The sequence below is a fragment of the Lampetra planeri genome, chromosome 15 (genome assembly GCF_965212315.1).
Source record: "Lampetra planeri chromosome 15, kcLamPlan1.2.h2, whole genome shotgun sequence".
In the NCBI taxonomy this organism is placed as follows: domain Eukaryota; kingdom Metazoa; phylum Chordata; class Hyperoartia; order Petromyzontiformes; family Petromyzontidae; genus Lampetra; species Lampetra planeri.
In genome coordinates this window covers 1,328,053-1,343,416 of record NC_136121.1, presented here as the reverse complement: position 1 = coordinate 1,343,416, position 15,364 = coordinate 1,328,053, and the positions used below count along the sequence as shown (strand labels likewise).

General features: G+C 40.7%; 1 protein-coding gene across 2 annotated transcripts in view; it reads right to left on the bottom strand.

The window, feature by feature from the left end:
• Positions 1–14,384, bottom strand: part of LOC144722591 (uncharacterized) — a 46,039-nt gene extending 31,655 nt beyond the window's left edge. The window contains exons 1-8 of one of the 2 annotated variants that reach the window (XM_078600809.1): positions 14,296–14,384; positions 13,445–13,582; positions 10,857–10,943; positions 9,295–9,363; positions 7,048–7,119; positions 6,340–6,438; positions 5,111–5,185; positions 3,412–3,558 (exon numbers count right to left, since the gene is read on the bottom strand). In XM_078600809.1, coding sequence (XP_078456935.1) covers positions 3,412–3,558; positions 5,111–5,185; positions 6,340–6,438; positions 7,048–7,119; positions 9,295–9,363; positions 10,857–10,943; positions 13,445–13,582; positions 14,296–14,332 — 724 coding nt within the window. In that variant the 5' untranslated portion in view covers positions 14,333–14,384. Of the gene's footprint in view, positions 1–3,411; positions 3,559–5,110; positions 5,186–6,339; positions 6,439–7,047; positions 7,120–7,328; positions 7,619–9,294; positions 9,364–10,856; positions 10,944–13,444; positions 13,583–14,295 lie in introns of those variants that run through there. The other variant, XM_078600810.1, reaches the window with a different exon arrangement.
• Between the last annotated feature and the right edge of the window lie 980 nt (positions 14,385–15,364).

The following is a 15,364-nucleotide window of genomic DNA, read 5'->3' as shown; positions in this document are numbered from 1 at the left end:
TCATCAGTATACTTACTATACTCTACAATAAGCTGAGTTACTAACAGTAAGTAATACATAAAAAAATTCTACGTTGTAAAAAAATTATATAATATGCTTCCATCTAAACTTTATTCTCTTACATCACACGCGTCTATACCGTACTATATACTGCAATAGGTAAACCCAACATTAAATTACATACTGTATTGCTATAAACCACCCCTATACCTTATACATTTTAATATAACACTATGTATTATTCTACCCACCCTAATGTGTATCGAAATGGTTTATTACGTCCTTCCAGTGATTGCTAAGCCAGAATCCATCTTCTCGGTTAAAATTGTCTCTGTGTTTGTATATGTGGATCGCCTCATGAACGAATCTCTCATGATAGCCAGATGGCTTGCAGAGAACCTCTGTCTTGGAGAAGTCAATGTCATGTGAGCCCACTGAGTTGTAACAGTGATCTGCCACGGCTGAGGTGTTTGTCCTACCGTGTTTCAGGTCAGCTTTATGTTCACGGATGCGGTCTGAGACATGTCGTTTGGTTTCCCCAATGTAACTGCTACCACAGAGGCAACTTAGTTTGTAGACACCAGGGTACTGTATGTCTGGAACCACATCTTTTACAGACGGTACCAGATCACGGATTTTATGTACTGTGTTGAATCGGACCTGGATCTTGTGTTTAATCAGGATTTTGGAGATCTTTTTTGTGACCCCAGCAATGTAGGGTAAGGTGATGGTCTTGAAAGGCTCCTCAACAGGATCCTTCTTGATGGTTGGAGTGATGGCTTTGCGGATTGTGTAGTCGGAGTAACCATTAGCCTTAAGAGCTTGGCGTACGTGTTTGAGTTCACTGGAAATGTGTTCATGGTCGGAGATGCATTGGGCTCTATGATATAGAGTCTTGATGAGGGAATTCTTCTGGGATGGATGGTGGTGGGAATCCGGTTTAAGATAAGCATCCGTGTGGGTGGCTTTCCTGTAGACAGAGTGGCTCATTGAACCATCAGGTCTCCTTTTGATTAGGACATCCAAAAAGGGTAGCTTGCCATCATTTTCGACTTCCATGGTGAATCTGATGGCTGGGTGTATGGAATTGATGTGGTCGAGAAATTGGTTTAGAGCAGGCCGGCCATGTGGCCAGATGACAAAAGTGTCGTCTACGTACCTCTTCCATAAGGTCGGGCGTAGAGTGGCAGTCTGGATGGCGTCCGTCTCAAATTTCTCCATGAAGATGTTGGCTACAACCGGAGATAGGGGGGAGCCCATTGGGGTGCCCTCAATTTGCTTGTAGAAGGTTCCATTCCAGGTGAAGTATGTATTGGTTAAGCAGTGTCTCACCAGGGGGGGTACCCCAGCATTCAGTCCTTGATGAACCAAGTCTTCAATGATTGCGATGGTGTCAGGCACAGGCACCTTGGTGAACAAGGAAACCACATCAAAACTGACAAGCAGGTCGTCTGGGGACAGGGCAATCCCCTTGATTGTCGATACCAGGTCAGTAGAGTTTAGTACTGCAGAGGTGGTTTTTCCAGTGAAAGGCCGTAGGATTTCGGACAAAAAACGAGCCAGTTTGTAAGTGGGGGAGTTGATAGTAGAGACAATGGGACGAAGAGGTGTATCTTCTTTATGTATCTTTGGCAAGCCGTACAATCTTGGTGGCCTGGCTGCAGAAGGTTTCAACGAGAACTGTTTGGTCTGATCAATTAATGCGGTTGAAGCAGAAATGATGTTGTTGGTTTTGGAGACGAGGCTGTTGGTGGGGTCTCTTTTTATTTTTGTATAGCTGTCATCGTTGAGTAGTTCTTGAATTTTGTTGTTGTATTCTATTTTGTCCATGATGACAGTGGCATTGCCTTTGTCGGCTGAGAGGATGACAATGTCATCCCTCTTTTTTAATTGAGCTAATTCAAAACGCTCATCTTTGCTGATGTTGCTAGCTGGCATCTTAGCGTTTTTGAGGGTTACAGAGATTTCAGATCTTGTTACGTCTGCAGCGATGTGACTCAAGCCCTTGAGAGCTACATCTACTCGAGCAATTATATCATTAACTGGTATGTGTCTAGGTGTGACTGCAAAGTTTAGTCCTTTAACTAAAACGGATTTCAAACCTTCAGAAATAGGACTGTTACTGCGATTAATTACGACTTTGTTAACATCTAGCTTTTCAATGTGTGGGTCCGGTTTCTTGTTTGAGAGGCGGTTGAATTTGGAAATCAAGTTGTCCTTACATTTAGTCGACATAGCGGCAGCTGAAGAGGCAGTCATTTTTTCCACATGTTCCCAATCCGATGTGGACATTGTTGCACTCAAAGATAAGTGTGATTTGTAGAGTGTCTTGTCTAACTGATCTAGTTCTGTGCGCGTAAGTCTGATTTTCTCTGAGATAAGAGCTAAGCTAGTTCTAGGCAGAATTCGTTTCGCATTAGAAGAAGTTACAGCAGCAGATGTTAGTGTAAATGCGTTTTGTATTACCTTAGAGTCGCGGCATCTCTTCAGAAAGGTGAGAGACTCGATTAGCTGAGCCTTCTTATCCCGGAGCTTGTTGAAGGATCTCAAAGTTATGTGGAAACCCTCCCCGTAGAGGCGGTTAAATTTCGATTTAAAGCTTTCGTGACTGCAGGGATTCATCTTCTTGGTTCTTTCGGTAAAGTCACGTAGAAGGGAAGTAATAAAATAATAAAACAATTATCACGACGTTTCGGCCACAACGCAAGCAGCCGTCCTCAGGCGAAGAATGAAGCACCTCCAAGCTTGGAGCGTATATTTAAGCTGTAGTATAGTAAGTATACTGATGATGCTATGTAGTTTATACTTTAGTTTGTTATGCAGTTTATACTTTAGTTTTTTACGTGGTTGTTTAGTAACTGCAGCTACATACTATTAACATTCCTTTCCTTTGTTAATGCTACCCCCCTCCCCCCCCCCCCTTTGATGCTGCTAATCTTGCATAATGCACGGGCATAGTATTGATTTGGAACCCCCCCCGCCCACCTCCTACGCATTTTCCATATGCTGAATTCCTCTTGATATGCAAATTATTTTGTTTAGGCGCTCTTCTTCCCACCTCCCCCCCCTCTAACCCAGCTTAAATATACGCTCCAAGCTTGGAGGTGCTTCATTCTTCGCCTGAGGACGGCTGCTTGCGTTGTGGCCGAAACGTCGTGAGAATTGTTTTATTATGTTTTATTTTTATTATTTTATTACTTCCCTTCTACGTGACTTTACCGAAAGAACCAAGAAGATGAATCCCTGCAGTCACGAAAGCTTTAAATCGAAATTTAATCCATGCTACATGTACTACTACATTTGTGAACTACAAAGTGATTATTTGAATGTATCCTCTAACACGAAACTATTCTCAGCTCATTTCCCTTAGTGTTGTGTCTAATGCATGAATTCAGACTTAGGGATACTCACAGATGCAGCACTGACAGTTTTTTGATCGAGGGCACATGTCGGGGTAGTATTTGCCATTACAATGCATCTTAGGGTTTTTCTTGTCCATACACTTTTCACCAATATCATTACACTCTCCACGCTGCTCGCATTTGCCAGGAGTAGATACTGAATTTTGGAAATATGAAAACAGAATGACATTATCCTCCATACTACTAATCAGCATTCTGTTGTGTAAAGTATATACTGTATATTTCTGGTGGAATAGACGCAGAACTGAGATGATTTTACCGGTGAGTGACACATATAATATCAAACAACAAACTTTCCTCAAGTCCACAACCCATGTTATGCCTTTCATGCTTTAGCATACCTCTAGAATGCAGCAGGTGGCTTAATTTTTTCCCCAAGCCAAGTGACTTAATTTTAACAGTCACATCGTACATTATTAGTTACACACTATACCATTAAATATTATCCATAGGGTGGGTAAACGAAAATAAAACAAACGTGAGGATTTCTAAGCGGATTATTCGTGTGTTCAGCTAAGCTGTCTCGTGTTTTATCCCCATAACTACATCACCTCCGCAGAGCAGATACGAATTTGTTTTACTTAACTAACAGCTGGGGTGTCATCTCAACTCCACCCCCTATAATCCCCAATGCCCCTTTCGTAAAGCCAGTTATCTCCCTCAAATTGTGACCCTAATCCTAAACGCCATTGAACACCTAGAGACAACGGAGTGTACGCAGGTGTCTTTGGTCTGATTCACACCAGGAAAAAAACTGGTGGGAAAGAAAACCACCTTACAGACTTTGCATCACAACTTAACAATCAATGTTCTTATGCTGTCCTTGCTCAAATGAACAATGTGTGCAGAACTCATCTCTTTAGATGGCTCTGAGCCAGTGGTGGAAATTTCACATTTCCATGGTGGGGTTTAATCTCTGTATGGGAGGACCACTGATAATAAAAAATGATCTAACCAGTAATACGCTCGTTTAATCGCCTAAACTATGCAGTCGATCCAACAACCAAAGGATCTTCTGGATTAGTGCATCCTGTAAACGATTGTTTTAATAATTCAAGTAATGGACAAGTTTATATTTCATTACATCTCAGCCAACTGATAATGAGTGCTAATGAATGGCCTGACACATCATACATGGTGGAATAAAATCTGGTAAATTCGACAGAATGCAAAACAATACAGTGATACCTTTATTTTTCTAACCATAAACCATTCAGTCACGAATGTAGATCGAAAAAAATAACCATCAGGACTTTTCAACCTTTAAATATTTACCAATAAAAATATGCATGAAATTAAGCATTTCCATTATGGGGCGATTGCCTTCCAATTCTGATAAATGTGTGAACTGCAAAGTGATCATTTGAATGTCCCCTTTGACACCAAACTAGTATGTGATCAGTTCACTTGAGCACATACTAGTCCATTGACTAATTGAGAGCAGGGATTCTTAAACTATGATGCCGTAAAATGTTTACACCTTAGCACATAGGAACAAACTAACAAAGCCGGACCTTTTTTCGGCACGGGGTATTTCTTGCATCGCACAAATAATTAAATCAGTGTTATATTACTGGATTTAAATTACACTTACACTTAGTTAGCATGGAACATTTAACAAGGAATAAAATCATAACAATGAACGAAATATTAAACATTTACTCTACAGTTTAAACCAAGTTACTTACAATCACTAGTGTACTTAATTGGCGGTTTGCTCGTTGTATCTGGAGGGCCGATGGAACTTGTTGGATTAAGCGTATCTAAAATAAACGTTAAAAGAGAGACAGCATGAGCAGAGTACACAGTTGACCGAGACATCCGAGGGCACGGGGTCACCGATTGCATCAGACCACCGCACTGTGTGGCACTGACCTTGTGCTGTCCTTGTTTTAAATTAGATTTCTACATTTATTGAACACATTTTTAACTCGTTAAACATATATGTACATGAAAAAATACAGCACAGAATCACCACCATCAAATCACGTGATTGATTATTCCATGTGGATTGACTGCATTATCTGCCGGGCACAGTTGATGAACACACGAACGGTGTTCTAGCCTGAGATTTTCTATGTTTTCCCAGGTATCATTTTCAGCATACCTCCAATTTCGGATTACTAGTCTGAACTTATACATGACAGATCAAACCATAACACATTACAGAGACATAATCTTACAGTTAGTGGATTCATTTTGTGCATATTTTATGAGAACAAAACAATACATTTGAGAAATCGAACCATTAAACAGATGAAGTAAACGACTACCTTTGCATTATGAAAGAGTCAAACTTCCTGCAGTAGATAAAATAACAAGACACTCTTAGAAATGCAGCCAGTTGTAACACAGTTTTTGTTCCAACAATTTTTTACATGGAAATTAAACAGTGGTATGCTGAATTGTGCTAAAGAACTGATGCATCAGAGTAGATTTGTGAAATTCAACGGTTGAAACAGAATACCGTACAAATGCAGTTTTAAATGTGCGAGATGCAAAGTGATCATTTACATTTTTCCTTTCACACGAAACTGGTATGTGCTCATTTCACTTGAGCACGTACTAATTCCATTTACGAGTGGAGATCAGTGATTCTTAAACAATGGAAATGTAAAAAATTTAAGCAGTGGTCAACATTTGCACATTCACCAGTTAACGTGAATTACATCACTGCAAACTGAACATAGATACATTTGCATAATGTTTTACATAATATAGCACAGTTTCTCAAAGTTGTACAAGTTTGGCCCAACCCTTTTCTAGCATCCATCAAATAATTAAGTAAATATACTATCACTACATTTAAATTACACTTAATTAACACGTAATATTTAACGCTTAATAGAATAATAGGAAGTATTAAATATTTGCTTTTTAAACATTGTGGCTGCACAGCTCCATCTGAGTCACTCACCATTAATAGTAGGCCATCGATGATGTTTGGTTTTTGGTTCTTTGGTTGTTGATTCTTCATGGTCCACGTGGCGACTTGTCAATAGAAAATCCATAAAAACTGTAAAGAGAGACAGAGAGCATGGGCAGAGTACACGGGTGACATCCAACACACTCAAATATTGCGATGATTAAATTATATTTGTATATGCACAGCTTCAATTATGCTGAACAACTTTGATGCATCAGAGCAAATTTCTCAAATTTAAATAGTGAAAGCAAATGCACTGATTAATGTGTGAACTGCAAAGTGATCATTTTAATGTTTCCTTTCGCACGAAACTAGCATTTCACTTGAGTACATCATTCGAGTCCATTTTCAAATGGAAACTAGGCATTTTTGTAAACTATGCTGCTGTAAAATTCTTCAACCTCAACACGTGCATATTTATCAATTAACCTATTGATGGAATTACGCTATAGATTCATATCATTGCAAATACAGCAATATTTTCGAAGGCGGACTAATTGGAGGTAATAGCTTTCTAGGCATAGGGGATGTCTTCCATCTGACTAACAATGAAATCATTAACATTTCTGAATTTAAATTACACTCACGCTAAATTAGCGCGTAACATTTGACACGAGAGCTGAGTAATAGCAAAATTGTATTCTTAAATATTTGCAATAAAAAAAATCACAACTGTACAGTTATATCCTTGACACTTACAACTAGATGTTTTTGGCGGGGTGGTGTCTTGATCTGAAGGGTCTAAGGGATGTTTTGTTACTCTTGAAGTAACTGTGAAGAGAGAGAGCACGGGCAGAGGACGCGACATTATCGGACTACTTTACGGGTGTGATGTTAACTTGCACTTTCCTGTTTTTATTTTAGATTTCTCAATACGTGTAAGACGTTATATCGTAAACCGTATGTATATAAAATAAATGAAAGGCAATTCATTCACTCGGAGGAATACATATTCTTAACAGAGAGCAGTGCAACATTACCGTTAGATAAGGTCATAATAATAATAGACTAATGAATGTGGATTGACTGTGGTACGGCATATGGTGCCGGGCACACTGATGAGTATACGAACAGTGTTCTGGCCTGAGGTTTTATATTGGTTACATTTTGACTTAAAACTTTCGTGACTGCACGAATTCATGTTCTTTGGTTCTTTCGGTAAATTCACGTAGATAGAAAATAAAATAAAAACTCATGACGTTTCTATCGCAACACAAGCGCAACTGTTTATAAAGGCTTGAAATGAACGCAGCCCAAGTATCTCTACCAACCCTCTCTCGCCCTATCTCTCTCCCTCCCTCTCTCTCTCCCCTATCTCCCCCCCCTCTCTCTCCCCCTATCACCTCCCTCTCTCTCCCCATATCTCTGTCCCCTCTCTCTCCCCTAGCCCTGCGCCCTCTCTCTCCCCCTTTGTCTGCTCCTACATTAGCATTGCCTGCCCCGCCCATGCCGCTGACACACTTGGACTGCGCCGCTCAGCGCGAGCTCCACGGCTCTTGTGCCCCGCCCACTCACAGCTTTGGCTCGTCCATTCATGCTGCTCCACAGCTATTGTCCCCCACTCCTTCTGACACTTGGGCTACGCCCATTTAAAGCCTTTATAAACAGTTGCAGTTGGAGGCTTGCCCCCCTTTTCTCTCCGCCTGATGACGACTGCTTGTGTTGCGATCAAAACGTCGTGAGTTTTGATTTAACAAAAAATTCTACGTGACTTTACCGAAAGAACCAAATAATATATTTATATTGGTTCCCAGGTAGCATTTGCAGCATACCCCATATTCCACCTTGCTAGTCTTAGCTCATACATGAAAGATGAAACCATAACACATTACAGAGACAGAATAGTAAAACTCCCGAGCGGCCGCGCATGCCGTCTCCACAGGCTTCGAGTGCGGAGGATCCGTCAACCCGGCCTACTGCTCTCCGTGAGGAGCCGGGTTCGGCGGAACATTTGCAAATTCTCCCCGGGACCTCCAGGGTGAGCGAGCCCATCTCCCCTTGGGCCCGGCATCACGGACTCGCTCAAAGACTCGTTTTTCGTGATCCGGGTGTAGTACCAGCCCTAGCGGGGCTTGGTGAGTGCTAGAATAGCGCGGGCACCACGCATAGCGTGCAGTGCGGGCTCCCATAAGGGGGGAGCGGGAGAGTGTCAGCCCAGGGACAGGGTTGCCCCGGGCCATGGCACTCTGGTTGACCCCGTAGACACGGGATCTGGAGAGAAGGCCCCAGGTGGGGGGGCTAGGGGGTGATCACGTGTCCAGGGAGAGCTCTCGAGGGGGATCGAGAGAGAACTAGAACGCTCGAGAAGTCGGGCGGGACCGGGGTCGCTGCATTCGACAAGCTGGAAGCTCTACGTCTACAAGCTGGAAGCTCTACGTCTACAAGCTGGAAGCTCCACGTCCTACGAGGCATCAACACGTGGTCGGGGACCCGAGTGAGGGTCCGACCCTTTGTAGCTGTAACTCCTACGTATAGTGTAGTTAGCTGGGTGGTCACCACCCTAGGCTGTATCTGGTAAAGGGGCAGTTACCCCTTTGTGTTAAGGTGTTGATGTTAAATAAACGTGTTGCCTCTAAAGAATAATGTCTGCGACTCAGTTGGACTCACTACATACCAATGGAAATCAGGCATTTTTGAACTATGGTGCTGTAAAATTCTTAAACCTCAGTACTTTTCAACATTTACATGTTTATAAATGAACACATGGGTGAAATTATATTGTTATAATACATAAATATTTTTGAAGGTGGACTAACAGCTTTCTTGGCACGGGGTTGTCTTGCATCCCACAAATAATGGAATAAGTTAACATTACTGCATTTAAATTACACTTACACCTAACTAGCACCTAACATTCAACACTTAATAGCTAAATAACGACTCAATGTTTATAACTGCCAGATTTTCTATTTAAATATCAAAACTGTACAGTTGAATCAAAGTTACTTAAAAATTTCAATCCATGTGGAGTCTCTTGATCTGGAGGGTCGAAGGGAGGTGTTGCTCTTGTAGTAACTGTGAAGAGAGAGAGCACGGGCAGAGTACACCCACGAGTACGGCTTCGACGACAGCATCGGACTACCTCACGGGTGTGATATCAACTTGCATCCTCCTGTTTGTTTTATTTTAGATTGCTAAATACGCGTAAGATTTTAATTCGTAAACCGTATGCACGTAAAATAAATGAAAGGTAATTCATGAACTCGAAGGAATAAATATTCTGAACAGAGAGCATTGCAGCATGACCATCACATTAGGTGATAGACTAATGCATATGGCTTGACTGTGGTACAGCATATGGTGCCAGGCACAGCTGTGGAGCATGCGAGCAGTGTTTTGCCCTGAGGTTTTACATTGGTTCCCAGGTAGCATTTGCAGTATACGCCATATTCCGCCTTGCTAGTCTGAGCTCATACATGAAAGGTGAAACCATATCACATTACAGAGACAGAATATTGAAACTAATGGATGAAATTTGTGGATATTTCTTGAGGAAAAAATAACACATTTCAGCAATCAAAGCATTACTCAGATCAAGCAGAGGAATATATATATGATATCACATTTGAAGTACGCACTGCCTTCACATTATGAAATAGTATAACCTGCACTAGATGCAATAACAGAATCAACTATAAAATAATTGTAACCAGTTGTGACGCTTTGGCTTCGTGTTCTTGCATTCATGTAGCATTTCTCTCTTGGCGTGAACAAAAGCTTCCACTGCTCATTTGTGTTGAGTTCGAGTCAATCTTTCTCCCATTCCCCTTTTATCTAAAACATTTTTCCTCAACACGCGTGCATGAGGTCTGGTCAATGGCCACACAACGATACAATATCTACTGTCCCGCAATACGATCACTGAGTTCTGCGACAGAATATACAGCACAACAACAAAGTCCACATTCCGCAATGATCTAGTAATTTATACAGCTCAACCACAAAAAACTCAAACCCTGCCAATATTGAATTATATATACACAGCTTCAATTATGCTAAACAGCCCTGATGCATCAGAGCAGATTTGTGAAAATCAATTAGTGAAACAGAATACCCTACGAATGCACTGCTAAATGTGTAAACTTCAGAGTGATAATTTTCCCTTATCCTTTCACACCAAACGAGTATGTGTTCATTTCACTTGAGCATATACTAGTTTATTTTCAAATGGAAATCATGGATTTTTTTACTATGGTACTGTAAAATTCTTAAACCTCAGCACTTATCAACATTTACATGATCATAAATTAACAATGGTGAAATTGGATTATTATAATTGCATAATACAGAAATATTTTTGAAGGCAGACTAATTGTGGGTAACCGCTTTCTAGGAACGGGGTTGTCTTGCATCCCAAAAATTATTAAATAAGTTTAACATTACTGCATTATTATACTTACACCTAAGTAGCACCTAACACTTAATAGCTAAATAACGACTCAATGTTTATAATGAAAGATTTTACAATTTAAATATCAAAACTGTACAGTTGAATCAAAGTTACTTACTATCAAATTTCAATCCATGTGGAGTCTCTTGATCTGGAGGGTCGAAGGGATGTGTTGTTGTGCCTGAAGAATCAACCTCTAAAGAAACTGTAAAGAGGAAGAGACAGTACGTGGTTGTCTCAGACATCCAACAGCATCCGATTACCTCACGGCGTGGTGTTAACTCGCATTCTCCAGTTTTTATTTTCGATTTCTAAATATATTTAACACATTTATTTTGTTAAACATGTGCACATAAACACAATGTATGTATATAATTCACTCAGAATAAAAATATGAATAAAAGAGTGCATATCATCATCATCATCAGATCACGTGGTAGGCTTGTTCAGCATGATGTGGTGCCGAGCACAGCTGATGAGTACACGACCAGCGGTCTGGCCACGAAGTGTGATTTATTCAGGTAGCCTCTCTAACATGCCTCAATTCCAACCAAATGTCTGGATTCATGTCTGGCGTTGAGAGGTTTATCTGTAGAGTACTGTATTGTTAACAATGAAGGTATCCCATTCGTAAGCACAATAACTGGTTTTGATAGGGTACATCCCATCAAATGGGAGGCTGAAATAAATAAAGGAGGTTCATTATTGTTCATTCAGAAATGGTAGCCCTTTGCGAAATTTTTTTTAAATTCGTATCTTTTTAGGGTTAGCTTGCATAGGTATGTTCATTTCTAACTTTTACCCTCCACCTGACAGTCAATCTAATCAAGTTGTCACGTGGCCAAATATGCTGGTTTGGTTTATCAGAAAAAACACAATGTAGAAAAGCGAGCAAAATGTTGAAAAATGTGTACAACGTTTACCTTGAGATTACATCCAGCACTATCAGTTGTTAACACAAGCTCAGGTCTCGCTTGAAAGAGCTTCCAGATCCGAATTCTTAAGTAGGTGCTATAACATCATCAGCACAGCGTGCTGGTGAGTCTGATTAATATAGAGACTCCATTTTACGGTTTCGTGAACATAGGCTTTCACGAGTTACATGAAGGTGGAATGTGTTCATAATTAAGCTGCAGTTATGCAGTGGTGATTCGACTTAAGCCTTAATTGGTCAATAGGCTTAGTGAAATTAGCATTGTGGAAATGTGCAAAATGAGGATTTAAGTGATACCGGTTGATGGAAGAGATTGTTGTAGTAACATTATTATACTAATTGATCGATTGCTTTAGTCTAATTGCCTAAAGATGGTTGCTGTCATTATGAATTGAGTTAGGTAGTATTTCATAACGTGTTTAATTTACTCTAATTTTAGGTTACGTGGTTCCCACTAGCACGTCATTGAGAGCTGTGCGACTAAAACACAGCAAGTTAGCACAGTAGAGGGCACAGGTGATGCATCTGTCAGTCAATCCATGGCACCTCGGTCTGTCCCGTGATCTCCTGCCAGCGGGCCTTCACGTAGCCTTAAAGTGCACCTAGCCTGGTGCAAGCGTTGTGGTGCAAGCGCCTTGGTGACGTCACCGCCACTTGGTGGCGACTGACGGGTATTGGTATTGGGGTACAGCTGACAGAGCATAACCTTGGCGTTAAATGTGGAACCCTAAAACATAATAGAGACTGAATAGTAAAATTTGTGGGAAATGTTATGCAGATTAATATACAAAAAAAAATCATATATGCCAGCAATTAGATCATTATTCAGATGGAGTAAATATCCAACGTTACACTCGATGACATAAACCTTAAATGTTGCAGAATGGAAAAAATGGGAACCTGAACAGGAGAGGTTAATTGTTGGAACAAATTTAGTGGATGCGTTGACTAAATGTTTAAACAGAAACGAAGTAACATTATGCAGCCGTTTACCATTAACCTCATACATCAGAGTAGACTTGTGAAATGCAATGTGTAAGAGAATATTCTACGTAACTCTTAATCCATGCTACGTGCACAGCTAAAATGTTAAACTTTAAAGTGATAATTTTAGGACCATTTTTATATCATGTACAGTAATTCAAACAAACTGCATCTCACAACACCGCACAATCTGGAAAACACTGAGGCACATAGTTTAAGATGTTCTCAGCCAATTAATGAGTGTTTATACACGTGGGAGGAAACAAAAACACCAATAAAAAAACAACTTTCTATCCCATACAGAAGGGATAAATGGAGATTATTCTGCACTTTGCTATACTGCATTATCCAGGCAAGCTTGGATATAGCACCACGGAAAGGGAGTTTTGCAACATTTGTGTGATCCGCCAAACCTCCTCTATGCAGTGTTGGAATATAGGCACAAGTCTGCACCTGTCCTTACCGAGCAATCCATTATAATAATTGGTATTGCGTCTAATGCATGTGTAAGGGATGTCACGAGTTGGAATGGAGATAGACAGTGAGTTAAGGGGCATGGAGAAGGTTCCTGCTGAAATGAGGGAGATAGGGGGGCGGGAACAGGGGAGAGGGGGAGAAGCAGGCGAGGAGATATAGGAGGGGGCATCAAGGGGCTGGGGCATTCTGGCAGGGAACGGATTGGGAGAGGGCTGGGAGCAAGTGTGGGCTGGAGGCGAATAAAGGACGCAGCCCCCCAAACATCGTGTTGGCTCTGCTCTAAACATGCATGCTGACTTGTGGATACTCACGGACGCAGCACTGCCGGTTGACTGGTCCACCGCACTTGCCCACGACATACGTGCCATCGCACGTATCATCATTGTACTGACACACTCCACCTTCACTCGCACACTGAACGTCTTCCTCGTTCTGAGCCACAGCCAAGCCTGCGAATGCACAGCATTAACAAATATTGGTGATGAACAGCAATCCCGAAAAGCAAAGTGTATCCTAGCATGTCTTGTGCTTCTTATCAATTCATATTTTCAAATATTATTAATACAAACAAATATGGTTTCACATCTCCCATGTTGAAAAACGTTATTTTATTGTATATAACGTATTTTAGTCCTGGTGCAAAACAAAAATAAAAACTGTGATCACATTTTGAGTGAAGAACACGTAGAATATAAAACCACACACTGTCTTCAAGTTCCCAACACGTTTCCTTCGAATTGAAAAGAATGGTATTACCAAATTCTATAATGCAAGTGACTTTACGTTTTACAAATTGTTTCCAATTCTGCCCTCAGTGTAGACCATACAATCATTTACTGAATATGTCAAATTTGAAATCCATCTAAAAATAAGAGATCCCAGGAGAGGCAGGAGGGTTTGTCTCCTTCACACTTAGACAAACTGGAAAGCAGTGGACTTAAAACTTCTATGAACAAATCACTGCGAGCGGTGTAAAAGCCAATTGACTTAATGTTCGCAGAAAAAGCGTGCATTATTAACACATTTAAATTCGCATGTTTACTATTTTAAAATGTGAAGTAACGTGATTGACTATCAGAAAAACGATCCTTCGATCATTGGATGTTTCCAATCACTATTATTTTAGCATTTGTTTGAATATAGAGAACTAAACAGACCGTACCAGGTCCCAAAAGGACAAGTAGAATGAGAATATTCATTGTCCTCCTGTTCTCCTTCAACAAGACCAATGCAATATTGGAGAAGTTTCAGAAGCACTGCCCTCTGATTTCCCGACTCTTATGCCAAACATTATATAGCAACATGCAAATTGCCAGTCATGCTTGTATTGCATTAAAAATATTTGAATTCCTTTGACATTAAATATTAAAGGATTATCCTTCTCATTGTAGTTATTGCACTCGCTGTATTGAGGGCCCGATTAATATCTTGAGTAGACAACTGAAACACATCGTCCAAAAAACTTGACCTATTGTATATAACCGCGCCTAATTGATGCATGAGGTGACATTTCTGCTTCGGTTCAGTATTGGCCATTTTTAGACATGCCATGACTCACCTTTTATTTAAGCTTTAGTACCCACATTATTTTAATTTGTCATTCCAATAATAGTTTCCCAGCTCTTGATATCATTATGTTGTTTATACAGCTGAAATAGTGATTTAGTTCTAGCGAATGTACATGTACAGCCTTTTTGTCAATAGTTGATTAGGACGCATTAGTCTTGTGCTGAATGTTCAGATACGAAATATAAAGCATTCTAAATTATGCCAAAATGGGGAGTCACCCTTCAATACATTTGTTTTAAAGTAATGCACCACTGAGGATCCACCTGTATCTCATTTAATTTAAGATTGGGTTTGATTCAAGAATTGATTCCTGTTTAACACGGTGAAAAGGTGAGAGATGGAAGCCAGACTGGACTGCGGCCGACGTAAAAAATAAACATCTCATACAGGACCCTAACCTCGAACCTCCAGGTTTCAACCTTGCACGCCACCAATGGTTGACCATCAACCGAATCAGGACCGTGCATGGCCGATGCGGCCACCTGATGCACAAATGGCGCATCAAAGATTCGGCGGCCTGCGAGTGCGGCACCAATCCCAAACCATTGACCGCATCACAAACACTCCGCTGCTGCTGTTGTTATCTTCACTCCTTTAAAGGAGGAATGGACAATATCCATTTTGCGTCTGAACAGACAATTGAGTGGATAACAAATCTACAA